A 27,888-nucleotide genomic window follows, 5' to 3' on the forward strand; every position below is an offset into this window, starting at 1 on the left:
GTTCAAAAAAAAGTTTCTCAGACACCTCACTGCTGTGGCTGACTGAGTCCCCAAATTGGTTCTTTGTCAATGTCACATCTGACAGGGAGGCCAATGACACAAGAGAAAGCCATTAACCACATTGCAGAGAGATAGACATGAGCGAGGGGTGGGGGGGGGGGAGAAAAGGACTCACTCTTCCCTAAGCCGGGATTTGAGTGCTGTTTTAAAAGAGGTGTGTCTTCTCTTCTCATCTTTCTCAGTGGCCAGGGTCTGGAAAACAGTACAGATAAAAAAACAAAGCACTCAACTACTAATATCAAGCCGCTCTTCTTTCAGCAATTCTATAACACTTGTCAGATAGACTTTCCCGTAAGTCTGTGTTCTTTTTATGCATCAGTGGTTTAGATATGGATACACATAAACTTGTTACGAGTGACAAATGATCGCATACAGTGTAACAAATCTGTATAGAATTTGTTTCTCCCCGTCAATATCTATATGACGGGGAGAAAAATGGATACAAACGTGAAGACCTAGCAGGAAAAATTAAAGTGATTTTTGCCTTTCAGTCTTTATGATGGTGGCCATCTCAGCTACTAGACTAGTATGTCGAATAAGTCCACTCACCTCTTCAGGCTCTGCTGTGTCTGAAGTGAGTTGAAACTGTGCTCAAGGTCTCTCAGAAACATCTAAGTCATGCTGTGCTCTTGTTGCTGAGAAAGTATTTGATTTCTCACCCACCAGCCAGCAGCACACATCGCTCCATCCTTAACTCTTTCATGGCCAAATCTTAGTGCGAGGATATGAGCTAAAACCGAATCCTGAAGTCTGCCATTAATGGACCTTCCACAACTTTATGAGGCAGGTTAATATTAGTAGTAATTACATTCACAGCAGCTCAGTATATGAATTGTTAGGTTTTCCCCCAAATGTCTCGCTCCTTTTTTTTAGAGGCAGAGATGTCCTCTTGTGGTTGATTTGTTGCACTGCAGGATATTTTGCCGAGAAGTGGCATGGCACACACATCACATCAGCAGTTCTCAAACTTTTCATAGCATGTCTAACTTCAAGAAGCTAGGGAAAAGGTGTTTACAATCCCAAACTCACTCTTTTCTCCAATCACTGATGAAAAGTGTGTACTACACCACAATTGAGAACCACTGCATTAGATAAACACGTGGACCTACAAAGAAAGTAATGGTTTTCACTAAAAGGGGGTATTTTTTTAAAGCCTGTAATTGTGCATTGACTTAATTTGCTATAATTTCATTTTCTTAATAAATTTACATAGCATCCATCCAAAGATCATCCAAAGAGAGAGTCTTCTGGTTGTTATCATGTATGAATTTTGGCCTCAGGTTCTTGTGTTTACCTGACAGTAGTGGCAAACATTGTCCTTTTCTGCTGCTATATCCCGTCTGCTCCACGGTTTGATATGTTATCTGTTCAGAGCTGCCCTTTTGCTTACCTTCTTTGTATTGAGTGGTTGTTTGAGTTATTGCTCCCATTCTATCAACTTAACCTCCTAAAACCCAAACTCTTTCATGGCATGCATTTTTCATTTCTCTTTGCTATTGTGACTTTATAGTGTTTGACAAAACCATCCTAGGAGGTTAAACTCTCGCCGTGCATCTCTGGTACCAACAAGGTATTTTCACCCAGAGAACTGTCGCTCACTGGATATTTTCCCTTTTTCAGAACGATCTCTGTAAATGGTTGTGTGGGAAGATCCCAGAAGATCACCAACAATCATGTTAGGTTTAAAGTCACTTTAATCACATTTCTTCCTCATTCTGATGTTCAGTTTGAACTTCAGCAAGTTTTCGTGACCATGTCTACAAAAATGCATTGAGTTGCTGCTATTTGACAGGCTGTTTAGATATTTGCATTAAGAAGCAGTTGAACTGGTGTATTTAATAAAGTGGACAGTGGCTGTAAGTGAATACTGCACAACTCCTCACATCGCCTCACAAGAGGACTCAGATTTACTGGTGTAACCACAAACGGGTCCAGTCCCAGATTTAGACTGATAGTGGTGGAGATTATGAGGATAATCCTCTCAGCTCAGGTTGTCAAGGTACTTTTAGAGTTGGCTTCAGAGGCCTAGCTCTTAGTCTTGGGCCTGTATCATTTTGATTGACATTATTGTTATCAGATAGAGTGTTCGCCTGTCCCCTCTCCTCTCAGCAGTGCCTCAAACAATGAAAGTATGTGGATCTCATTGTTACCATAATTCTTTTCTGCATTTTCCAGATGAAAGTCATTTGGATTTGGGTATTAAATTTCAAATAGTGAGTGGATCTTAGCTGACAACAAGCAGGACCTAAAATAATTCTCATGATACCTCTGTAAGGTTTTTTACCAGCTGGTCTAGACTCATCAGTTTGCTGATGCATCACCATGCCACAGTCAGACTGGTGACGCCAGTGACAAAACGTCTCTGGCGTCACCAGCTGATTGGCTTACTGAAGGAGTGACACCGTTACATGGTTAGAATTCTATTCTTAGAGTGATTTTGCAGTGATGAGGAACACTTTACAGTTTTACTTCCTGCAGGTTTTTCCTTTTGTCTTGGAATTTAATTCCCAGATGAAGTGTAAGTAAATTAATATTTAAGAAATCCATCGTTTGATTTACCACTAGATGGCACATTTGCTTTGCTTCAGTTTTATTGCACTATGTGTGCCTCTTTTGCTATTCTGTAATTTGTGGTTCACGTTTTGTCTTTAGTTACTGTTCTATATTAATTATTAAATGTATCAGTTGTCTATACTTCAAAAATAGAAAACAAATCTAAATCGTTCAAATGAAAACTTTTTACAACAAAAACTATATTAAATGGCCTGTATTTATATAGCGCTTTACTAGTCCCTAAGGACCCCAAAGCGCTTTACATATCCAGTCATCCACCCATTCACACACTGGTGATGGCAGCTACATTGTAGCCACAGCCACCCTGGGGCGCACTGACAGAGGCGAGGCTGCCGGACACTGGCGCCACCGGGCCCTCTGACCACCACCAGTAGGCAACGGGTGAAGTGTCTTGCCCAAGGACACAACGACCAAGACTGTCCAAGCCGGGGCTCGAACCGGCAACCTTCAGATTACAAGGCGAACTCCCAACTCTTGAGCCACGATCGCCCATTCAGTTGTTTTTTTTTTGTTTGTTTTTTTTTAAACTGTGAATGCTCACAATCGGGATAGGCAGAACTTAAATTTGTAATCTAATAATATAAAAAAGGAAGGTTCTCACCCAACACTGTTAATTAATAATTTCATTCAGCTGACTAACCTAAGTGAATAAATAATACCAATTTAAATTGTGCCATAATATTGCAGTTATGGCCGTCAAATATCTCTAGATGGCAATAGAGGACACATAACACCGCTGTGATCCTCACTTTGTTTCTACCTGCACTTTGAACAGCTGTAATATGAATTTCCACTAAATTAAAAGCAGGAATCTTATCATTCAAATTACAAAGAAAGAGTAGTAATAATCTTTGAGCTGATATGAAAGACCCATCTTTTATTCCCTCTGTGATTTAAATGAGTGTTAAAAAGTGCACATTTCATTGTTGTGAATACTTCTGAATATATTAAATGGTTTAGGAGGGGTGAAAATGGGACATCTGAATGATTTAAATCTGGTTCGGTCTTTGTTGTGCTGGAACGGGAACGTTTTGATCGGTGCCGTGTTTGAGTAGCTTTTGGGATGATATGGAAAGAATGTTAAACCGGAACCCCCCGCATCAGCCGACTTGTGTCCCAAACATCTTCCATTGAACACAGATGTAGCCAAAGCCTCAGCCTCCTCCAGTGGCTTCAGGGCTGCTCTGTGGTGTCGAGAGAGCCAGCAAATGTGAGCTGAACCTAGCAGGAATGTGCCTGGCAACCTGTCTGCCCTTTTTTTTTTTTTTTGAGTGGGATCATAAATAGGGGGATGCAGCAAGAGAAGGGAGGGGGGCTCTAATGAGAACCTTTAAACACTTAACAGAGTCCAGGTGCTCTTTGTTTTGCTGTAACAGTCTGCCCTCAGACAATAGAGTGCCACTTTGAATTCACACGAGCCAGGAGCACAAAGAAAGGACAGCCAAACAAGGTTTAGATTTTGTATGCAAAATGTTTATTGAATGACATTATTGCTGCGACACAAATAAAATAGAACACATTTACAAATATATAATATACCTCTAAAACAGATATCCTATTACCACAGTTTGCAAGAGTAATGACAAATAGCTACAATGCCCATATATATTTCTTCCTGTACAAAAATAGCTCTATCTGTATAAGTACTTTACTGTAACTCCTATGTAATATTTAAATAAAGTAATTCATATTTACACATACCTGCAATAAAAACAAATATGGATTGCACTTGTGTTTTTTTACAAACAATAACATTTCAAGTATATTTCAGTCCATTAAGAACTGGCACGTATAGCACATAATCTAAGGCATTTTTCCCTTATACAGTGTCCAAAACTTGATATAAACTGATAGCTTTAGAGCTGTGGAGCCCATCTTCGTGTTTGGCATTGTGATGAAGATGTCTTTTCCTGATGATTCATTTGACTTTAAGTCCAAATGGAAAAGTGCAGACAAGTACTGACAGTTTCATGGAACACAATGGCACAAATCCTTAAAGGATAGCACTTATCAAAGTCTTGGCCTTGAGGAATAAATGTGTTAAGTCCCAGAATATTAGAAGAGTCCTCCCCCTTGATCGAGAGGATGAGTCCACTTTGCCAGGTATTAGCACTCTTCCTCTTCCTCTGCCATGCAGAGAGCAGCACCTGTAGTTTGCTCCATGCTGTGCCATCCAGTGTCTATAAGCAGCTGCAGTTTTTCTTTTTTCTTTGAAAGTTGTACATTGCTGAGCTCATTGCAAGGCTCGGGCTTTGGACAAACTCAGCTGCAGCCAGTTTTGCTCTGATTCACTGACTCAGTCCTCCAGCCTGGAACAAATGTGCTGGAGCATACTTGGCTGTAGTCTGAGGCACTTCAAGAATTTTAAAGCAGAGCGCACAGGACACTACTCCTTTACTTTTGTTCCCAACTCCCTTTGCAAAGTGGTGCTCATGTCCGTCTGAGGAGGGCCTCAAGCTTGTGAACTTGTGAGTCAACCGTGCTCCACACGGGCCTCAGCCTGCCCTTCTCTAGCCTTAGTGAGACTCTGTATGATGGAAGGGAGCGACGCCTCCGGCCATATCCGTGTGCGCTAATTTTGTGGGCAGGTGCATTCCCGCCCCTTGACTTGCCCATCTGGTGCAGACGATCTGCCAGGTCGTGCACTGTGCAGGTACCCAGGGAACAGCCTGAAGACCTCTTGGTCCGGACGTGGATGTCAGTGCTGGAGGACAAAGGGAGAGGGCATGAGTCTATACTGTTCAATCCTGAACTGTTAATAGCTGACTTTGGATTTCTTGAATTTATATTTACTTTATAATAAGACTGTCAGAATTGCACGATCTTACCTGGAATGTGGCAACAATGCATCCCTGATGTCTTCTGGTCTGACAAGGTGCTCAGCCTCTGCTCTCTTCTCTACTGATATGGTGTCAACATCTCGCCTCAGTCTGCTTCCTAGCCATATGCTTAGCCTGTAAGAGGAAGGGAAAAAAATGCCATTAGTCCAAGGTAGATAATTGAAATGCTGAGTGTCACACCCTGCCTCGGGTTCAAATGAAAATCATGCCTCAGTTAACTCACCTCTTTTTCAATTCAGGATTCACTTCAAGTTCCACACAGTGTGCTACTGTTGCCAGCAAACAGCAGCAGATGAAGGACTGGAAGATCAATTTCATTTTGGCTCCTGTTTGGAGAAGGAAAAAAAAAATCAATAGTTAGTTACTCGTACATTTTTATTAATATTTAACTATACAAATTTCCTGCTGTCCTTCTGTCCATGCTAGACTCCTTCATACTGTAATAAGTGTGCTTGCTTACACAAGAGTCCAAAAGCCAAGTTATTTGCACATATCATTCATTTATTTAGAAAGTTAAGCTAAGGTCAGATCTTGCTGGGCTAAGTAAACCTACAACCATGCTTTGGGCCCCTGGCCAGTACTGTGAAGGACACAGTCTCCCATTAAGCAGGCAAAAATAGTTCACAAACAAATGTAATTCAACTCAGTCACCTGATTAAATAGAACAAAACAGCAAAATTATGTGCAATAATATGATAAACAGCACATGGTATGCTGCCCCTGTTGGATGCTTTGCACCTTAAAGGCAACTCCTTAACAGACGCACACATTAAGAGCTGAACTGCTTATATAACCAGACAGATAACCTGTTCTTGTCTCTACACTTGTGCCCTGACCTCAAAAAAGCAAGGATAAAGCCATCAGCTAGTGGCATAACAAATCTAAGCAATGTCTATTTTAAAGGCAAGTGCACATACCTTAGTCTCTGTTCTTTAGTTGGATGAGAAAGCTCTTCTTCTTCTTCTAGAATCAGCTGGGAAAGAGTACTCCACAGGTTTCTTGAGATTGCTTCTAGTTCTGTAAGGCAGCTGTGTCACTCTGCTAATAGCTCCTACACACCAGACGGACAGCCCTTTATACAAAAATTGTAGGAGGGGCTAATGAGTGACACACTCATTCTCTCATCCTTTCCCCCCCACCCCATCCAGTACACTACTGCTGCGCTGTTGTTCATGTACTACAGCAGTTAAAACTTCAGGAATGCATTTGAAAAAGCATTAAACATGAAGCATTAAAGGAAATTTAAGAGTTGCTGTCATTGTGTTCTTCTTTCATGCTTTCAGTGAGTCACAGCACTAGATTTTTTCTTTTCTTTTTTTCTTTTCTTTTTCTTTTTCTTTTTGCACCTCAGCATGACTCTTAAAAATAAAATAATGTTTGTTTGTTTGTTTGTTTGTTTGTTTGTTTGTTTGTTTGTTTGTTTGTTTGTTTGTTTGTTTGTTTGTTTGTTTGAATTTAAGTGTGTGTATAACCAAATGGGTAGTCATTATTTATGTAAGTCAAACAGTGCACTCACTGTGCCAGTAAACGTACAACATGTTCGCGTCAGATAGCTGCTTTCTCCAGTGGGTGTTAATCACAGAAAGAAAAGAGCTTTTCCTTTGTGGCTGTAATATTTGAACTTTAGTTGTAATATTTGGACTTTAAGGTCACACGGCTATAGTTTTTGTTAATGCTCTTTTCAGTCCATCTGGCTAATTGTTTGAAGTAAAATTTAAGGAATGCTTCATCAGACTCCTTTTCAGGGCACTCCCTGATGTGCTGAACTTCCACATTAGCTTGAGAATGTACTGGATGATGAATTTGAGACGTTGAAAGAGACACTGAACATAATAAGGGATTAAATAATACATGTATTCCCAACTATAAACAGAGTATGCTCTATGTTTTTGTTTGTAAGAGGCAAATATTTGACTATGGGCTTACCACAAATTTATTTAGATAAATGTGAAATGGAATTTTACAATTAACTAGAAATAAAGTTACAAAAGAACTGTCACGTGTGAACAATATTAACTCAGTGTGCCAGTGTGTGTGAGTAATCTCACCTCACTTTTCACCTTAGGAATGCAAGTTCACACAGGTGATACCAACATGTCTCATTAGTTTGAACTTTATTATATTTATATCTTTTTCATTATAACTCAAAATTTGCATGTTGCTTTTACACGAAAACACAGGAAAATGTTTTAGATTTCCACAGCGCGGAAAATCAAAACTGTCTGTGGGATTCGTGAGACAGATGTTTATTACGAGCCCCTTAGGGAGGACGAAAATAAATAAATAAATCACATAAAATTGCATAAAAAATAACCAGCTGGGGAGGCTAAGACTTTGTTTATCTCATCTCACTGAGCCACGGCTAGTGAAGATCTAGTGTGTGTCTGTATTTGAGATGAGCACAAACAGGTAATATGCACCCAAGAATGACCCTGTGTGTGAAATGCTGTAAATACCAACTTTTCTCCTTTTTTTTCAGAATAGAAATTCCAGTACAGAAATTTCCACAAGGCACTGGATATGGTGTAAATTAACATTGCAGAGAAGGTCCAAGTATTTCTTTCAGTTTTGATACTTGTTTCACTTTCAATTATGGGGAAGAAAAGCTCAAACTGAATTAAAGACGATGTAACGCTTGAAATTCCCCTGTAGCGCACCAGCATCCTGTAATTCGTATATCATTATAATTAAAAACTTTCTTGAGTTTATTTATAACTCAGACAACCTCATTCTTTGGTGTCATATTTCAAACTAAAAAAAAAATACATAAATGCCAAACACATGTGTTGTAAACCAGCGAATGTTTTGCAAGCACTTTGTAATGATAATTGCCTCCAGCGGACAAATAATTCCCCTACCAGAGTTTACAACAAGAGATGGTGCAATCATGACAACAAAACTCCTCTAGTGCTTTTTGGCTCCTTATATAGCAATCTTTTGAAAGTCCTTTGTGATGTTGTCCTGGTAAGATGACCCGACAGTTTTTGTACAACCTTACAGTTTAATGCATGAGTAGGTCTGTGTGTCAGAAAAGCCGAGCAACAGTTGTCATGTTTGGGAGGAGAGGGAAAAAAAGAGGCTGTCAGTCCCCAAAGCACAAATTGCAAAGGTAAGTCATAATTATTACCTTGAAATATCCATTGTGCTGTGGGGTCTGTTTACATAATGATCATTCTTGTGTTGCGATAAACACTTTATAAAAAAGGAGTTTTAATATGTTCTGCCACAGGTTCAACTCTTTGACTACCTGTGTCCTTTTTCTAGCAGATGAACAGCACGAGGGGGAAAAAAAGAAGAAGAGAGAGGAAATTGCTTGCTGTCTTCCTGCTATTGTTGACAGCAAAGGTGGTGGTGGTGGATGCCTGTCTCTCTCACTCACATATTACTCATCGACACGTGCTACTCGGCTTGTCCTTTTCTCTTTTTTTTCATTGATACTAAATATGTTGCACAAACACGATATTTGACCCCTTTTTTTACACAAAAACAACTAAAAAAATTAATGTTACATTAAATTTGTACGTCTATGGAATAGTCCCTGCATGGGGATTTTTAATTTTTGCAGTTGGCGTTGGAGTTCGTAGCATAAAAAGTAAAAATAAATCAGAAAATCCAGTTTTAGCTTCAGACAGAGCTGACTAGTGGCCAATGTGCACTTAAGGTTAAGGGTTTGTACACACTCCACTGGTTAAGAGATGTTACATCACAATCACCATGCTAAAAAAAGAGCATAGCATGGATAATAAAACAGCATGTGGTGATATAGTAACATGGAAACTTCTGCTGACTAAAAATCTGATGCAAATATTTTACATTACTAAGTGAAAGTGAGTGTGTGTGTTTCTTTTTTAATTGTTTGCATTTTAGAGCAGTTCTACTGTATATATCTTGTCTGTTCTGTTTTCCATTTATTTTATTCCTGATGTCTTTACTATTTTTTTCCTGCACGGTTGGCTGGAGCACCCACGTTGTACACGTGCAATGACACTAAAGGGCTATTCTATTCTATTCTATTCTATTCTATTCTATTCTATTTACAGAGTCTCTAGCAAATCCAAGAGTGGCCTAGATAAAATTCCCTATTAGAATTGCTTGGTTTCTTTTCTGTTATACTGCATATTACTTACAACTGTGCCATGAGCTGACTAATGCTGTGATATGAGGCCGTTCAAATAAAAATAATTTTCCTAAACTTCACACAGTTATAGCAAAATATAGTATTCTTTTGGTTTTGGTGGCTGTAGGTTTGGTTGCCCTCGATTTATAAAAAGAAACAGTGCTTGAGGGCCAAAACGAGCCTCTGCTGGAGCACAGAGCTGTATTTGTAAACTCGAGAGGGCCCACGCCCATGGATGTATCCCGCTCCTGCACGCAAGCGCAGTGACACTCCTTCTGTCAAACATGGCTGTGCTTTGGAAGAAGGAAAAATGCTGAATTGTGTTGGTAAATCTCGGGAAAAGCGGCAGACATGGCTAGATTGGCTGACTATTTTACTGTCGTGGGATACGATCAGGAGAAAGCCGGTAAGTTTGGCTCTCAGATTGAGCTGGCGGAGCTGAGGTTTATGTCCAGGCCGTCAGTCAGTGTGTGTGTGATGATGTTGATGCTAGATAGCATTGCGCTAGCTTAGCCACACGGCTACAAGGCGAGACTGGGAGATACTTTTTCTTCCTTTTTGGTTTTTACCCCCTCCTCCTCAACCAGCCACACGCTCAATCCAGCGGGCGTGTGTTTACACAGAAAGCACACGCCTGATGTTAAGTCACCAGTGGATGTTTACACACGAGGAGTTGGGATATTTGACTTGGATCAGCTGAAACTTCTCGTGGATTCAGAAAAAAAAATCTGTCACATCCTGCCCTGTTGATCGTGAACCTGTTATCAGGTCTAAGGGGCCATTCAGCCACATAAAACCAAAATCTAGCTCCTCCTTTATCATATTTGTGTGCTTACTCAAGCCAGGTCAGGATTGCTATTGGTAGCCGGTTTTGCTTCTATGTTGTGTATTCTTTTTTTGGGGGGGGCGCTTGCTGTTGCACCTCAGCTGTCCTGCATGCTCTGTTTCCGGTCTGTATTTACCCGCTGTAGCCACATTTGTCAGCGAGTTGTTGTGTTGTATTTATTTATTTATTTGCTGGAAGAATGCTGAAGTGGTTCATGATGGGCGTAACATTATTCAGCTGCAACAAAAGGGCAGTGCCTGCTCTGGGCCAGTGTCCTTTTCCCTCCTCTTCCCTCTCCACTGTTGTGGGACAGGAAGCTCCTCATGCTTCCACTTACAAGCTGTACCTCAGGTCCAGCCTCGCATTCTTTTCATCCAAGACAGGAAACAGCTTTGCACACATTTCCAAGCATTCATAGATAAAGCCATGAAAACATCTTGGCATTGCACGCATTGTTCGTGCTGTGCACAGGGCATGAATGGTACTACAGTTTATCACTTCTCATGATGCACTGTTATCCTGTGAAAGTGATGCATAATGAGCTGCCTGGAGAAAGTTTAAAAAACGGATCTAATCTGCATTGAGGATATAAAAGAAAGTTTCCCGGCCACTTTTTCAATGGCATCCGTTCAGTGCCATGTGCTTTCAGAAGGGGGCTGGAGCAGCTGAATCCCCTCAGTCACCATCGCTTGCTATGCATAATAGGTAAACAGTGCTTTTCATCAGCTCTGTGCACCCCGGCGCCAACTGACAAATGAATATTTTGTGCTCCGGGGACAAAATGTTCCTGGCGTCACCCGAAGAGTCTGAATGGATTCACATTCAGATGGTCTCGCCACAAGAAGACGCAGGGGCCACGAGTTAAGTCTTTTCTTTGCCTGCCTCCTGATGATGAAGAAGTTAGCTGCAGGGAGAGAGAGGGAGCTGTAAAAATCCACTAGCATGAGTTGTGGCTGATTATGTCTTATCTCTGTGGAAGCCTCTCTGGGGGACAAAAATATTCCTGAAGTCCTGACTGAATTGTATTCCTGTCGGGTGATGGTTTGGACACCAGTCCTGCAGGAACGCCCATGTCTGTAAGCAGCAGAACTTGAAAATCGCACTGCCTTCTATATTTGTTAGGAAAATAAACAGATGAATTCTCCACAGCGATGACTTGAGTGAGAAGAGTGTTTTCATTGAAGGCATGCTATTCACGGTAATGTGCAGCAGCTTGTCTAGACGGCAGATTTTTCCTGGCCACCTCGCTCATTAATTCAAACCAGGGATCCCTACATGGGTCCTCATTAACCCTCCTGTTCTGTGCTGGCATTTGCTCCACTGCCCTGACCCACTTCTCATTGTTAGATTACTACGAATGGATCTGCTAGAAATAACACAGAGCCCACAATCTGTTGAGTTTTAGGCTGGCTCACAGTTTGTAGTAAAATTAGACTCCAGCTTTTAAAATAATGAATTGCTGTTGGTTATTATTGTAATAGTATGACATCAATGCTTTTAAAGTCAGGTAAGTATTTAAATTGGTGGCAGTGGAGCTTTTCTAATGCAAGCTCATGCATGCAAGTTCGTAAGGCTGAAGTTGCAATACCATACACTGTATTTTTTGTTTACCATAATTCCACATGTATGCTGTTGTTTGTTACTTAGGTCTGCTTTTTGTTTTTCTTTGGAATCGCATGACCCAGTTTCAGTAACTTGCTTAAATTGCTGTTTTATTTCTTTTCTGTGTCCCCTGAGTGTCAACATAAATCCAGCTAGACTATTTGTGATATTTTCATTACCAGGCAGATGACCCAATTCATGAAATATAGTTCAGATCACACTTATTGTGCGATTGGTCCACCAGACTGAAGTGATTTAAAACAAGCAATAAAACACTGAAGTTTGGCCCCTTCTAAATCCAGAGTTTGTTGTTGTTGGTTGAACCTATAGCTGGCACACACTTTTGTCATTTACGTACCTCTGAAATATAAAAAATTATGTGCAGTCGTCAGTCTGATAGCAAGGAATATAACCGGCAGATTCCTCTTTTAGAAATTGGACCTGAGTCTGTGTCCCTGGGGGCTAGTGTCATGAGCCATAAACCCTGGAATTATTTTCACGAATGAGTTGGAATGTGAAAGCGCCTCGTTTGAAGGATGCAGCCTGTATCGAACCCGCAGTGTATCCTGGCTTTTTCCTTTTGCATTAAGGCGCTGTTTCCCTTTACTGGCAAAGGTTTATATACGGTTTGGCATGCGGTTCCCCATAAATTGCAATTTGCCAAGTGAAAAAGAGGCATCTGCCCAGCTGCTTTTCTGAAACAATTTATTGGTGGTGTATCATCACTTTTTATTGAATCAAACTGCTTTTGGAATGTGTTTCACAGACACAGAGCCCAAACTCTACGGTCTGGATTTTCGAGTTTGGACATTGGGCAACGGCTTATGTAACAAGCACAGTCCTGGAAAAAAACAAAACAAAGAAAGAAGACCTTCCATAAGAGCAAAATACTTCTATCTACTGCTATCTTTTAAAGATAGGATAATGCTATTGGTACCCTGATAGATGCAAGTCTGCAGCTTTAGATGTGTGATTATCAGGCATACTAGTAATATGAGTCCACGCAGCCATCTGTTTTTGGACTCTTCCTTGTCTGAGTTGTGGGGACAGCAGTCCAAGCAGAGCAGAGCTTTTCCAGCTAATATGTGGAGATACAGAGGCATTCCCAAGCTAGCCGAATTGGGCCTCCTCTCGCTAAGGTATCCAAGAAGCATCCTAGATGCTCAGACCTCCTAAACTGGCTCTTTTTGAGGAGTAGTGGCTCTCCAAAACATCCAAAAAACATCTTCACCTGATCACTGATAATACCCAGACACCCTTCACAGGAAGCTTATTTCTGCTTTTTGTATCCATACTGTTCAGGTCACTTGTAGCTCATTTCCATCAATGAGTTTAGAAATGTACATAAACAATTCTCATTCTCTAATTCTCATCCCTGCTGCTTGGCACTCGGCTGCAAACCTCCTCTCCTCAAGCTGGAGGTCACTGCTCAGTGAAGCCACAAGTACCACGTCATCTGCAAAATGCAAAATTTTAATTCTGAGGCCACACACTGGAAACCTTCTGCTACTGCCTGGAAAGCTCTGTGCCAGAGTCCATCCACTTGTTAGTTCAGCCTAAGAGTGACAACTCTGAGCATAGTTAGGGAGTAGTTTATAAGTTGGAAAAGCTTTGGGTTCCGCAGTATTTCCCCTCTTGGATTTTCTCTTTTAATGATGACCACAACATTACTGCACACAGAAGCTGTTTCTCTGATTACGGTGGGATCGCGGTCAGCAGAAACACATTAAGGCTGGTTTCACGATACAGACTAGATAAGAGCATTCCTGGCAAAACAGAAGCAAAGGTTTTCTCTTTTAATTTCAAGTGGTTTTACAAGAATTATAATAATAATAGATTGCATTTATATAGTGCTTTTCGGGGCCCTCAAAGCACTGTACAATTCCACAATTCATTCACTCTCACATTCACACACTGGTGGAGGGAAGCGAGGCTGCCATATCTTGTAACCTTCCGATTACAAGACGAACTGCCAACTATTTGAGCCACGTTGGGTTTTGTATTGTAATGTCATCAGTGGGTGTGTTGCAAAAGTTTCTTATGTTCTGTTCTATTAGGTTTACCTACATGTCTGATTAGGCAATCAGTGATGGCATGGATTCAGCCGGTTGCTGGGTTGATGAGATTCCCGTAATATCCCAAATGGGAATGATGCTCAGCTAGTTGTAAGAGTAAAATGTGGTTAGATGTAGACGTCAAATGTGTATCTCAGAGATCTCTATCAAGGATAAATGGCTGTTCCCAGCTTTAATAATAGTGCAATATAGAAGCTGTAACCTGGCAAATGGGAGAGTATTGGGGTTTGGTTTATTTCTAACAAACATAACTTCCAGTTATGCAAGAAATGCGAAGCTGCCAACTAGGGCTGCCACAAACGATTATTTTGATAGTCGACTAGTCACCGATTATTTTTGCGATTAGTCGACTAATCAGATCATCATCCATTGGACGTAAAACTACAGCTTATTGCACCAGCAGCATCTGCTCTTATATAACTATCATTAGCTTACAGCTTTAAGTGTTTAAGGTCTGTGCTAACTAAAAATAAAGACAAGATGATAGTTTATTAAATTTTAATGAAATTTGCAGATTGTTTCGGTGAAGTTTAATAAACTCCTTGCTATCTAAAATATGACAGGACACTGGAGTATATTCTGGAGCATCTCACACTTCTGATAATCAGTTGTCTGCTTGACGTTTATTCAGCTGTGTAAAAACTATAACTTTAATCTCAGCCAAACCGATTTACTCAGGAACAAATAAAATACTAAAAAAAAAAAAAGCCAAACAATAACATTTTAAGTTATCTAAGTGACTCATATATATTTAACCTGAGGAGCGAAAGACGGCGGTGGGTTTGAAAACGATTTGCGGGGAGTCCGGTGTTCTCACGGCGCTAGTGAGCCTAGCCCCCGGCTCGCTATCGAGCTAGTGGGTAACAGATGTCTCCGAAAACGTCGGAGCGCTTTTGAAAATATGTGGTGTCTTGATAAACTGAGCAGATATTTGAGGTTTACACAGCTACATTCTCGCCTGAAAATATGTTAAACGTTTATTTTGTGACCCAGAAAGAATAATAAGAGTAACATTAAAACTAACTAGCTGCCGCCATTGTTGGAAACTGCGCTGGGCCGCGCTATGAATTCTGGGACACAGCTGCTTCTTCTTCTTCTTCTTCTTCTTCTTCGGGGTTTAACGGTAGCTGACATCCTTGTACATGCAATGCTGCCATCTTCTGTTTCAGTCCGTTAATACACTCTTAAATCCTGCCACTTATTCCTGCGTCTTTTGTGATCTTACAAAGCTTCAAACGACGCGTCGACTATTAAATCAGTCGTCGACGATTTTGATAGTCGACGTAATCGTGACTAGTCGACAAATCGTGGCAGCCCTACTGCCAACTAGAAAATTTGATCTAAATTGTAACTATAAACTTAAGTATATTTGGAAAAACACAGTAAGTTGTCTTCATATCAGTATCATGGAAATTTTGGAAAAATAGTTAGATGGAAGTTTTTTTTAATAGGTCAACCAGCAATAATTCCATGCCAGTTTTTTTTCTGTCCAAAACTTCCATGAATTGACTTTTTGTTGCAACCTTTAACAAGTGTGTTTGTGCTGCCTTTTGAACCCACTTTCAAGGGAAGCACATTGGCCTTTCTTTAAAAAGGATGTCACTTTTACTGTTAAGAGTTTCAATCTTTTGTCCCCTTTTTTGCTCAGTTATTCGATCAGGTTGGAAATGCTTTATAAACAGCATATATTGCTGCTTCTCAGGTTTATCTTAATGGCTGTCTTCCTAAACTTTCGCTTAACTTTGCCATTAGACCATTTCTTGTTTTGCTTGTGTTGATCGGCACCACGTAGGGTTGTAGTTTCATCTACAGAATCACATCCTTTTTCAAGTTCGAGCACTATTTGACATGCAGTCATACATCTGTAGCTTTGTGGTTCCTTCTTGTCTTCTGTTTATGCCTGCGTAGTTAAGGAGCTTGTTAGAGACTGCATGAAATATAGAACTTTTCCTGGAGGTTTTTCTATTTGGAACAAAAACTTTCTTACCAGGAATTTGATAATAAAACAAATTAGGTTTGGAAAAAATGACGCAGGCAGTTTGTTCAGTGGGGCTGATTGACATGGGCTGTTCATTTTATCATTAAGTGCATATTATCACAAAAAAACAATGCTTTTACATTTATATTACTGTGCTATGTCTTGAGCTATCCTTTGTTTCTTTTTGCATAATCATACATGGAAATGGGTTGAGGTCACAGGCAGGGATAGCTCAGTAGGTAGAGTGGTGGCCCCATGATCGGAAGGTCGGTGGTTCGACTCCACTGAACGGCTACCCTGAGGTACCCCTGAGCAAGGTACCGTCCCTACACCCTGCTCCCCGGGCGCTGCATTGGTGGCTGCCCACTGCTTCACTGGGTGAATGGGTTAAATGCAGAGGAACTATTTCCCTACGGGGACTAACACGCACACATTACATTACATTACATATTACATTACATTACATAGGTCTGGGCTCTGGGGAGACTGATGCTATTCCACTGTCCGTTATTCATGTATGCTTTTAATGCAGTGGCGCTGTTGTTTGGGATTATTTTCATGCTACAAAATAAGCCCCTGCCAATCAGATGCTTCCAGATGGAATAGTATGCTGGTTCGAGATCTTCATGGCATTTTTCTGTATTCATAATTCAATCAATTTTGACAGGACCCCCTCCCCCCCCAGATCAATGGCTGAAATTCAGATGACAGAGCCTCCACTGTGTTTTACAGAAGGCTGTAGAGGCTCACTGTTGTACCTCTCTCCTGACCTTCTCTGTGCAACTTGATGATCTTATAGCGTGAGAATTTCAAATGTGTCTGCTCTAATCTGATTTTCAGCCCAGTTCTTGTGTAATTACATACCCCAGCCTTTTTCCCCTTTTCCCTTTGTTATGAATGGCTTCCACTGTGATGATTTGTGTGTGAGGAACATTAGATGGGTCAACTAAAGGGCCAGATCTGGAGTATAAAGGTGGTGATACTAAATATGAACTGTTATGATTACTGCGCCTTTTTCTTATTTTCTTTGCAGAATATAAAGAAATGAAGGATGCCTTAAAGCTTTTGCACAGTACTGAGAATTCATTTATGACAGTGAATGTGCACAGGAAGGACTGAACTGAGCTATGGGTGCATAACAGTTTGGGACGAAGACACACTAGGCCTTTATTACAAACTTTGTTGCAATATTGACATAGCTTTATCTGGAAGGCATTTATTCCTGTGTAGGTGATGTTAGATTAGTAAGCTCCACTGATGTTCAGGGATGCTAATTTCATGATGTATGTGGATTATAAAGTGCTGCCATGTGTCGTTTTTCTTTGTAAGTTATGTGGTCTGTTTTGTTGTTAGTGGTAACAAACACATTGAAAATGGTGGCTGGCTCTGTGTTTCTGGAAAACTCTTTTTTTTTTCCCTTTGTTTTTGTTTTTGTTTGTTTTGTTGTTGTTGTTTTTTTATAAAAATTTGCTGAAAGTTTGAGGTTTGTGAATAATAAATTTCAAAATGGGCTTGCAGTGACTTTCTCCATTTTTCTTCTAGTTTAGTGACAAGATAATAATGGTTACCAAGGACAGGAGAATATAAATCATCTCAACATTAATCCGCACTTCACAGTTCTTTATTTTTGTCATCTATCTTAATGAGGGGAACACAAAACAGCCAGTCGTTGAGAAGATTTATAACGATTCAAGTGTTTATTTTTATTTGTATTTTTTTTAGAAAAGTTAATTACAGGTTACACCTTTAATATCCATCTTTTTTAATATCTGCTGTTCCAGTGTATAATTAGTTACTTGATAAAAATAAATATTTGTTTCAACTTTAACATTTGTGACACTGCTCCTGTAATCCTGAAATCCTTTTAGGTCCCTATGTAAGCAGAAAAATTAGGCTCTCCTGCACCCTGATTACCAGTCCTTGCATTTTTCATCACCAAGAGAGACTGTCTGTTAACAAAGTTTTGAGTTTATGGCTCTTGCACTGAGTAAGATGGCAGATGTGGAATTGACTCACTTCTGCTTTTACTCTTGGATTCGCTGCCTCCATTGATTGTTTTCTTTTGGGCTCCACATTTGGCAGCGCCTCGTTTGGAATTAAACTTTGTGGTGGAAAGAACCCTGACCACAATGGGGGAGTTCCTTCCTCTCCGTTGAAGTTTAAAACTGATATGTAGGGAAACTCCACTGGCTCCTGTTGCCCCAGTCACAGTGTGTTGAAAGGTGTTAAACAATTAGAGCATTGTGATTTTTGTGGTTATGCAAATTACAGTAAAGTTCATGGCAGGAACCATTTTCACTGTGACATTTTAAGGATAAATATATTGAGACAGATGAAATGGGTTGGTAGGATACAGCTCGATCCACACAAAATACTGTAAAACATTGGAATGGGTACAGTATTGATCCCAAATAAACTCAGTGTGTATGTATTGCCATTGTTATAAACAAACTAGTCTCAAGAATTATATCAACACATGTAACCGAAGGCTGTAAAAGAAATTGCACCTAATTGTTTGATGAAAGCTAGAAAAGGGAGTAATTCTTTGGATGGAACTGCCTCCACATGCACCGCCCGAATCATGAGTAAGACATTAATATAAGAGAGCAGCACAGCTTTTAGTTTTCATGAGCTGAGTGAAAGTGGAACTGGTGAGAATTTGACTGATTAGTATATTTAAATGTTTATGTAGTTTGTAGAAACCCACTGGGGACCACTTGTCTGTGGAATATCGAAACTGGTTTAAATTATTCTTTGAGATGGAAAACAAAGCTTTCAAGCTGTGAGCAGAGAGGAGGCGGACAAAACTGTAATCCACATTTGAGGAAGTTGCTGTCATGTGAAAAGCTTTCAAAGGGTCTATGCAGGTCCTGTAAGAAACTCAAGTGCTCCACGTGATTCACCATCTTGAATCACCTTTAGAAGATTTTCTGTATTACTTTATCAAGCTCTCTCTCACTGAAGTGGCCTATGCCTAACTCTCTTAAGGTGCTAACACAGCATTTCAGCAAGGTTGAGGTCTGGTTTTTTGACTGGATCATTGAAACACCTTGATCCTTTTATTTTCAGCCATTCTTTGATGCTGTGTTTGGGATCATTGTCCTGCTACATGACCTAGTTTGGGCCATGCTTTAACTGTCACACAGATGCTCTCACGTGACTCTAGAGTACTTTGGTATACAGAGGTGTTTGTGGTTGGAAACGAGCCCAAATCATCATGCCTCCATCACTGTGCTTGACAGTTGGTACGAACTGTGTGTGCTGACATGTTTGGTTTAAACCAGACATGGTGCCGTGCATTATGGCCGGGCATATCTACTTTGGTCTCGTCAGTCCAGGACATTGTTCCAAAAGTCTTGCGGTTTGTTCAGGTGCAACTTTGCAAACGTAAGCTGTGTTGTTCTTTTTTAGAGAGAAGGTCTCTCTAATCTCCGTAATTATTCGGTCTGTTTCTAATTGTACTGTCATGAACTGTCATTTAACATGCTAACTGACGTCTGTGGAGGCTGTAGCTCTCGGGTTAGCACTGCACGGTCTGACCTTGGGATGAATTTACTGGGACTCCTGGGAAGATTGTGGTATTGTGTTAACACACAACTGAATACTCCACACCTGCAAACTGCCAAAACTTCTGCTTTTATAGTCACACTTGCTAATGACCAGTCAATTAAGTGCATTTGATTAGCAGCACTTGGCCGCTAGGTTAGTTTTTCACAGGAATTCACAGATTCTTGTGAAAACTTTCTTTTGCACTGACTGTAATTGTCTAAAGCTCCTCTCCTGGCTTTTGACCTGGGCATGACCTAAAGGGAATTTATCTTTTTGCATGTTTGTACTAAGCTTCCTGAGTTAGCTGTTGATCTCAGCTAATTATGACATCAACAGTTGTCTAATCTGTGGTACCCTTTCACCATGCAAATAAAACCAAAGCTCACTTCTTTGCCTATCTTGAACACAGGACATCCAGAACAAGTTAGTTTCCTGATCGTGGTCAACTTTGAGGTCAATCTGGGCCTCCGTGTACTACGATGATGATGTTACAGGAAAGATTTGGCCTTTTACAGAATTTGCATGCAAATGTTTTCATACAGGAGACCTCTATAGTAGCTGAGGATTTTAAAACAAGTTTATCTTCAGGTTAACTGTGACTGAGCATCGTCGACTGTGTTGCTATTCAGACAATGGGAGCTGCTCCCCACACTGTGACTGTTTGAATAAAGAAGATTGCTACCATAGCCATATTTCCTCACATCTGGAGACTATATTGTCAACCTAAACTCTTATGGATGGAGCAGATCCAGCAGAATGTTTGTGCTTAAACGATGATTATATATTCACTGTAATAGCTTAAAGTAAATCACGTTTTTAGGTTTATGCATGGAATTTCTCCTTATATTCGGGTAGTGATAGTAAAGTGACAGAAAGTGAATTAGCCATACCTGTGAACCCGTTCCAGAATGGTCCACCTGTGTAAGTGCCTGGGCCAAAATGAGGTTAGACGGTGACGTGCATGTTACGTAAACTGGCAGAGTCCACTGGTGGCCTTTTCCATACATGGTAAAATGAGCATCTGGCTGTATTTTATCAACAGTAACAGCAGGAAGATAAATCAGAAAGATAAATTGAGTTTTTTTTTTCTTTTTAAGAGGAGAAACATCTGCTCTAATCAAGAAAGACTAACAACTTTTTTTTTCACTTGTTGTTGGGACTGTGCTAAATCACGCAACTGAGTAATAAATTATTAGGTTCATTCGATTGAAGTCACATATTTCTGTGTGTGTGTGTGTGCGTGTGTGTGTGTGTGGAGAAAGACTGCATGAAACTCTGCAGAATGGCTATAGAATTTAATAATCCCTATAAAAATAATTTAGTGAACTGTGAGAAATGTATTCAAGTTAATAATAGAACAGTTAAAGCATTTTTTCATTCGTCCTGTCACAGTTTTCTGTTCAGTAAAATCGCCCATAGATTTAATCAATACCCAATGTAGAGTCAGATCCAATATCAAATCCAAAATATTGTATTTCTTGAGCTGCCCACAAAGCGATGGGGATTGCCACGGTGTTACAGCACTTCCGTGCCACCTCTTACATCTCCTCTGAGATAGCGACTTGAATCTTTTGCCCTTTGTGATTTGCATTGCAACTATTTACATTTATAGTCAGTTTTAAGCAACGTTTTAAACAATGATCATATTTTACATCAAATATTATCGTGCATGAGCTTCAGGCTGCTTACATAACACTCCGGGTCATTGACAGGGGCGCTTCAAACTAGGCAGTCGAAAAGTGATCATTTCGCCATCTGAGTGTGATGACTGTTTTCTAAATATTTCCACAGATTTCTCGAGTTTCTGCATTTACAAACAAAATACCTGTTGCAATTGTGTCAGTGACCACTGACCGCACTGACTCTAGCAAATCTAGAGTTTAGTTTAAAGGCGAGATTATACTTTCCGTGTCTGCTAGTATCCACTTTGGTCCTCGGGGCAAAAAAATTGCCTGGTTCAGATGTGCTAGCCTGTTGTGTGACTGCGTGGACTCGTCCGGGGAGAATATATATTCCAATGCACCAACTGAGCATGCGCCCCCAGGCGGTGGACTTGAAGGAGACTTCAAAGAAGTGTAAAAGGAATGACTACTCAGCCATTGAGTCTCCAGCCATTTGTGTCCAAAGTGGACTATAATCAAGGCGTAAGGATTGCTTAAGTGGCCGATTAGATTTGACCAAATGATGATCCTTTTTTTACGCTTGTCAAACAAATCACTGGGCTTTTTCAAATTAGCTACAAACTACAAAGAAAGGAGTCAGTTTAAAGCTAAACATAAAGGATTTTAGGAAGACAACAAACAGGAACAGCCACGTTTTTTTCCCCCTTTCTCCTGGACACTTGGAATATTTTTGTTTTTTTATAAGCTGTTACCGTGTGCCACAAACCCTTGATAAGAGTTTGCTGGCGTCGAAGTGTCAGTTTACGAGATCTATGCTTTTAATGTTTTTTCTGGAATGTACATATCTCCTTATTAAACACTTAGTAAAGGCTGTTTCACCAATATTTAATGTTCCTAGTAAGTTAGTCCCCAAAGACATTTAAAAATTATTATTTGTATGTATCGTTTATTTCACGTTTTGTTTTTTCTGTTTGTTTTTTTTCCAGCCCTCTTGTTGGGCCATACCACACGGAGGTTGTGCTTTATTGAGCTGGAAAGGCTTGGGCATATTTAGTACATGCCAAAAAACTGTAAAATAAATAAATAAACATGCGTTGATTTTGGACTGTATCCTCCCCTCGTGTCGTGCCAGCGGATGTTCAAATTAGCATGTTCGCATTCAGGCCTGGGTTCTATTATCCTCTCCAATGGGGTTCTTTATAGTTATCAGGGGGGCCATATTTGAAAGCACGGCTTGTTTTAATACGAGAGTGCAGCCTCGTGGAATGCGAGGAATTCTGTCATTTATTTTCATCTGCGGTTGAAAATTAGAACCTGGAGGACTCAAAGCATGTGATTTCAATTAGAGGAGCTGTAAAAACCTGAAGATGTAACAGTCAGGCAGACTGGTGTTCTACCAGCACAAGCCATGATATATCTGCACATGCTTTTCCGTGTAAACAACATCAGGCTTCTCTTTGTTTTTAGCCTGTAAATGGAAAACATCAATGCTTTCTAAGTTAATGACGCAAATTATTTTTGTCACTTAACTCTCTGACTTGGTATCAGTGGTACACAGCTTTCCTTGCTACGCATGCACAGTGTTTTTAAAGAACTTCGCAGGTGGGTCCTAGGGTTTTTGCCAATGAACTTCAGGGCCAATGATGACCAGAGTGATAGCCTGTACAACTTGCCAGTCAAGGCAATAGTTTGTATTTCACACCTTTGCAGTCTTTTTGAATGAATGCATGTGGGAATTTGATACATTCAGCATTTCAAAATGAGAAAAAGCAGACCGAGGGAGTTTCTGTCTGTTTGATTGATTTTTAAAAAATGAATGCTTAATGTAAATGAGTTCATGCAGGGGCTAGCTATTTCCTGCACTGCTCTGTCGTATTCTGGTATTAATCTGAGCGCGTGTGAGGGGAGAGCGTGTTGCAGAGCACATGAGACGCAGACTAAGTTGTTGATCGCTGTATGTGAATGAGGCTCTTCAGCTCGCAGAGCACGTTTTACTTTCTCTTAATGCATTAAGTAGGAAATAAACATGTCTGTGGCTGTCTCTCTCTCGCTCTCATGCAACAGCAGCTGGTAGATAGATAGCAGGACGTTACCTGAGTGTGAGGTTAAATCCATTCCCTAAGTGGTTCCAGTCAACTCAAACAGCACCATTGACTTAGGCAGTCTCACTGTCTTCTGCCTCCTTTTGTACATAGCTTGTGTGATGTTAGATTAAGGCTTACCCCCCACAGCCCCCACCCCATACCGTCTGTGTTGCAGGTCTCCTTCAACTTGTTGTGGCTGAAGATAATTTTTGACTCTCCCTGCATGTTTCTGAATTAATCTAAACATCTCAAGTGCCTAAAACCTTTGCGCAATACTCTGCATACAATTCCGAATCCAGGCCATCAGTCCCATTAAGGCCAAAGTGCTTCAGCATGATAAATTAGTTGCTGTCCTTTGCAGCGGTCTACATTTCATGGCGTTGCTGACAGCAGGCTTGAGGCGCTTGGTGCATGAATGCTGCAGCTGTAGGATCTCATGTCATTCCGATAATGTATTGCAGTGGGGTTTTTTTTCCCTGTTTGTTCAAGCAATTCTGCTTCCCTTGGCATATGACCTATTGCCAAACTGTGACACAGGGGCTTCATAAGCAGTCTGTTGAATAGCTTGCTGAGTCACAGCATTTTTTGGGGGGTTTTTTTGGTTTTTTTTTGGGGGGGGGGGCTGGAAAACCTTGAAAAGAAATGGAAATTGTTGCACATCAAAATGTATTTGTATAGTGATGCAAACTGACTCTGATGGGACCAACATTATTAAAATAAATAAATAAATAAAACAATTTTAAAAAAACGAACATCACATTGTATTCAGAAAGACATAAAATAAGGATAAAGACCATAAACTCATCAGAAAAGTGCACACTGAGCTCACAGACATAATTTCTCATCTCCAGAAGCTTTGCCCATCTTTCACTTACAGTCTCTGATATCTGACTTTTGAACTCCAAATGGTGGCCGATTGGTTAATCTGTGCCGAGTATGCAGGACAGTTACAGATTCTGGTCGTGCAACAAGGTCAGTTGACACTCGGCACGCCATAAAACTGGCAGGAATCAAGGCTAGCATGCTATCGCTGACGGACAGCAGCTGGTGCGTCGAAACGTTCCAAGTGGAGCTTGTCCCAGGAGAGCAAGTATGGAGACATAAATAGATCTCTGACAGTAATTGTCTCTGAAAGGGCGTGAGTGCATTTCACGAGGAGTATGCATAGTGTTACACCCATATTTGATAGGCTGTCGTGAGCTGCTAGCCTAGCTGCAGCACAGGTACACATACAAACGCAGACTTTCGAAGAACCTCCCTGTTTATTCCTATGCTGAGCTTGACAGGTGCTGCTTATGGTTTGGCGCTCTTCCTAACAGCACTGACAGATTGTATTTACCATACGATGCTGTGCAGTGTCCTCACACATCCGAAGATGGAATATCCTCAAATCCATCCAGAAATGTCCTTGTGTGGCTTCTTGAGGGTTTTTTTTTTTTTCTTTTTTACTGTCTGAAATTAAAGTTGCAGGTTATAAATTATGTTTAAAAGGCACATGGTTTGGTTTTGATTTCCCTAACCATTGTAACTGTTTTATATGATTTTAGTGCTAGCCAATACTTACATCATGCTTATGATTGTGGCATGTGGAATTTTTTTTGTTTTTAAATTTTTCCATGTAGTAAATTCAAAAATATTTTCAAAGTGTTTTAATTATCGAGATTCTACAAAAAATGTTCAGCGCCATATGTGACAGCAAAAACAACATTTTTTTATTGATTGCATAAACAAAAAAACCTCTGTAGGGCTATTTATACAGTTTAGTTAAAAGGATTCCAAGAAACGAGACACATGTATTCAATTTCTGTCTGTTTCTTTCGTACTCTCCTGATAAAAGGCAATTTTCTCTTGGCCGATGAATAGAAAGGGTGTCCTAACTGTCAGAGAGTGACTAAGAGTTTAAAATAACGTGAAGATGAAGTCATGGGGTCAGGCAATACATTGTGACAAAGTGCATGTTGTGAAACAGTTTTTGGCATGTTAAGTGGGGGGAATTTTTCCCTAATTAGATAAAAGCTGCTTTTTTTTTAATTAGCCTTCAACATTGCTAAACAAGAATGCTGCAGTCATATATCAAGTCCTAAATACATATTGTTTTTGCATAAGTGAATTATTGCATCTAATTTTGGTTTTGGGGTTTTGCAAGACCCGGCCATATGGGGTCCTGGGGGAAATCGGTGAGGGAGTTATTTCAGCGGTAAAGCTCTAGATGGTCAACCTCACTAATGGGAAGTTCACTACAACTGCTATAGATCGGTATCCAGCTCTCTGTCACCACTATGTACTCTAAGTGTGGATGACATCGAATTGTACATTACATTGTACTGCATATGTATATATGCTTTCCTGCCAACATCAACAATTTCTTTAGGGAAATAACAAAAGTGAATGGCAGGGTTTATTTCAGAGGCAACATGTTTCAGATCATTCAGTAATTTCATGTATTCACTTCACAGTAATATGCATTTAAGATTAATTATGGACTTTAGCTTGGAGCAGTGGGTTTTTATAATATGAATTTAAGTGGAGACTGTCCTCACTGGACATCTTCAGTGACAAAATTACCACCTAGGGTGGTAATTTACTGATCGTAACTGGGAATTCGAGTGAGCTAACCCAGCATTTATTAACTCAAAACGGCAAAAATAAGATGTTAAAAGATGAAATTAAAAAGCTTACAAAGTTCGTTTGTAATGCTTTTAGTCTCTATAAAAGCGTGTAGAAGTTTACTGATAAATAACTTAAAGTATTCTCACACACACCATAAGCTCAGTGTTGTCTTAGTATTTGCTTGTCCATACGCTATCACTGAAACAGGCCTGCTTTGTGTTAATGTTGTAATTTTCATGTCTCTCTCACACACGCATTCCTCCTTAAACATCTTGCCTTACTCAGTCTCATCAGGACTTTTTTCATTATTCTATCCACAACGAGTTTTTCACCAACTTTGCAAGAATGCATTTCAGAGTTATTGAATTGGTTTTGGTGATAATACTGCAGCGATGCTGGAAGATCATTCACAAAAAGATAGGTGGTATTCATCAACCATGATTCGATTCTTTTAGCACACCGTCTCACACCGACTCAATTTATTTGAAGCGTATCTTCAGTTAAAGCAGATAAATTGAAGGAACCGAGGAGATTTTTCTCCATGGGGTTAAATATGTTTATTTAATAAGGTAGTTTTTTTTTTTTTTTTGTTTGTTTTTAATTATTATTAACTGTTATCCAGAAATAAACTTAAAGAATTTACTGGTACTGTTGTGATTTTAGCCACATTTGCTGACTTGTCTCAAAAAAAAAAAAAAAAAAAAAAAAAGAGGAAATACTGAAAAACAGACAACAGTTCCAGCTCCTGAAGGGGTTGATTTGATCAAACTCTGTTTTGTTTGGCATGAATTGCTCCCCAGTTCTCTGATACATTTATCCTCATCCTTTCAACCTATTTGACTTTCACGCATAATATGTTAAATTTCTTTTAACAAATGTATTTTCTATTTTTTTTTCAGTACGATTTTTTTTTTCAGTTCCCTTTTACAGGTAAAAATAATTCTTGTCATTAATGCTCAGCACTTTCTCACTTCCTGGCTGTTGTGACTTTTCTTAGAAATCATCAGATGATTTGGGGTTTTTTTCCAGATAAAGGAGAAACCAAGTAATGGCCTTTTTACACGTTACATCCTTTCATGCTGACTTTCATTTGTTATTTGTTGATAAAGAGAAATCTTTAAATTGAGGTATTGTTATATTACATATCAACATGTTGCTGAATTGGTTGACTTATATACATAAATACGTATACATTAATGACTTTTTTCTGTTCATTCATGGTAAATGGTAAATGGCCTGCATTTGTATAGCGCTTTTCTAGTCTCTAAGGACCCCAAAGTGCTTTACACTACATTCAGTCATTCACCCATTCACACACTGGTGATGGCAAGCTACATTGTAGCCACAGCTGCCCTGGGGCGCACTGACAGAGGCGCCTGTTTAATCTATGTTAATGCGCTAAAAGTGTTCTGTAATGACTGACCAGTCTTTGTCTTTGCTTTTACCTGCAGGTTCAGGAGAGGGATGTGGAAAGATAATTCAGCGATTTCCCAAAAAGGACTGGGAGGGAACAGCTTTTCCTCAGGGGGTGGAAATGGCAAGTCATGATACATGACACTTCTGCACTCACAACGACTCAAAATGGGCTCAAGGTTTCTAAAAGTTGTGATTATTTAGTGCCAATTTACACTCACCTGCTATTTAGCCTTAATTCTTTGTAGCATAGATGCAACAAGGGGGTGAAAACATGGCTCAGAAATTCTATCATCATTGATACAAGGCAGGATGGATTCATGTTTTCATGTTGTTTACACCAAATGCTAACCCTACCGTCTTAATGTCACAGCAGAAATATCGACTCACCAAACCAGACAAGATTTTCCCCCTTTTTTTTTTTTAATTGTCCTTTTCTGTTGAGCCCTTTGAAATCGTAGCCTCAGTTCCCTGTTCTTCCACTACTACAAGCCGTCTGGTTCATTGTGGTTTGATGTGTTGTACATTCAGAGATTCT

The 27,888-nt window shown here is 39.9% G+C and overlaps 2 protein-coding genes across 3 annotated transcripts in view; one reads left to right on the forward strand and one right to left on the reverse strand.

Annotated features, from left to right (window-relative positions):
* Positions 1–4,085: 4,085 nt before the first annotated feature.
* adma (adrenomedullin a) lies at positions 4,086–6,534 on the reverse strand. The gene is made up of 4 exons (XM_086287809.1): positions 6,392–6,534; positions 5,698–5,800; positions 5,463–5,588; positions 4,086–5,338 (listed from the first exon to the last, which is right to left on the reverse strand). The coding sequence occupies exons 2-4, from the start codon at positions 5,790–5,792 to the stop codon at positions 5,065–5,067; spliced, it is 495 nt and encodes a 164-aa protein (XP_086143935.1). The 5' UTR covers positions 5,793–5,800; positions 6,392–6,534; the 3' UTR covers positions 4,086–5,064.
* A 3,297-nt stretch (positions 6,535–9,831) lies between these two features.
* The window catches only part of sbf2 (SET binding factor 2), a 108,183-nt gene continuing 90,126 nt past the window's right edge, over positions 9,832–27,888 (forward strand). For both annotated transcript variants that reach the window (XM_086287810.1, XM_086287811.1), the window contains exons 1-2: positions 9,832–9,997; positions 27,389–27,474. In XM_086287810.1, the coding sequence (XP_086143936.1) occupies positions 9,943–9,997; positions 27,389–27,474 (141 nt within the window). In that variant the 5' untranslated portion in view covers positions 9,832–9,942. The remainder of the gene's footprint in view (positions 9,998–27,388; positions 27,475–27,888) is intronic.

This window comes from Aulonocara sp. 'chitande type north' Nkhata Bay, linkage group LG1 (genome assembly GCF_057382095.1).
Source record: "Aulonocara sp. 'chitande type north' Nkhata Bay isolate Kocher_YH1m ecotype deep benthic linkage group LG1, A_spYH_male_GT1.1, whole genome shotgun sequence".
NCBI lineage: Eukaryota > Metazoa > Chordata > Actinopteri > Cichliformes > Cichlidae > Aulonocara > Aulonocara sp. 'chitande type north' Nkhata Bay.

Excerpts from the sequence above, each read along its gene's own strand:
- adma (XM_086287809.1), bottom strand. The coding sequence starts at position 5,792 with ATGAAATTGATCTTCCAGTCCTTCATCTGCTGCTGTTTGCTGGCAACA. Across the intron at positions 5,589-5,697 it reads AATCCTGAATTGAAAAAGAG|GCTAAGCATATGGCTAGGAA; the intron begins GTGAGTTAACTG and ends TTCCTCTTACAG. Across the intron at positions 5,339-5,462 it reads GCATTGTTGCCACATTCCAG|CACTGACATCCACGTCCGGA; the intron begins GTAAGATCGTGC and ends TTTGTCCTCCAG.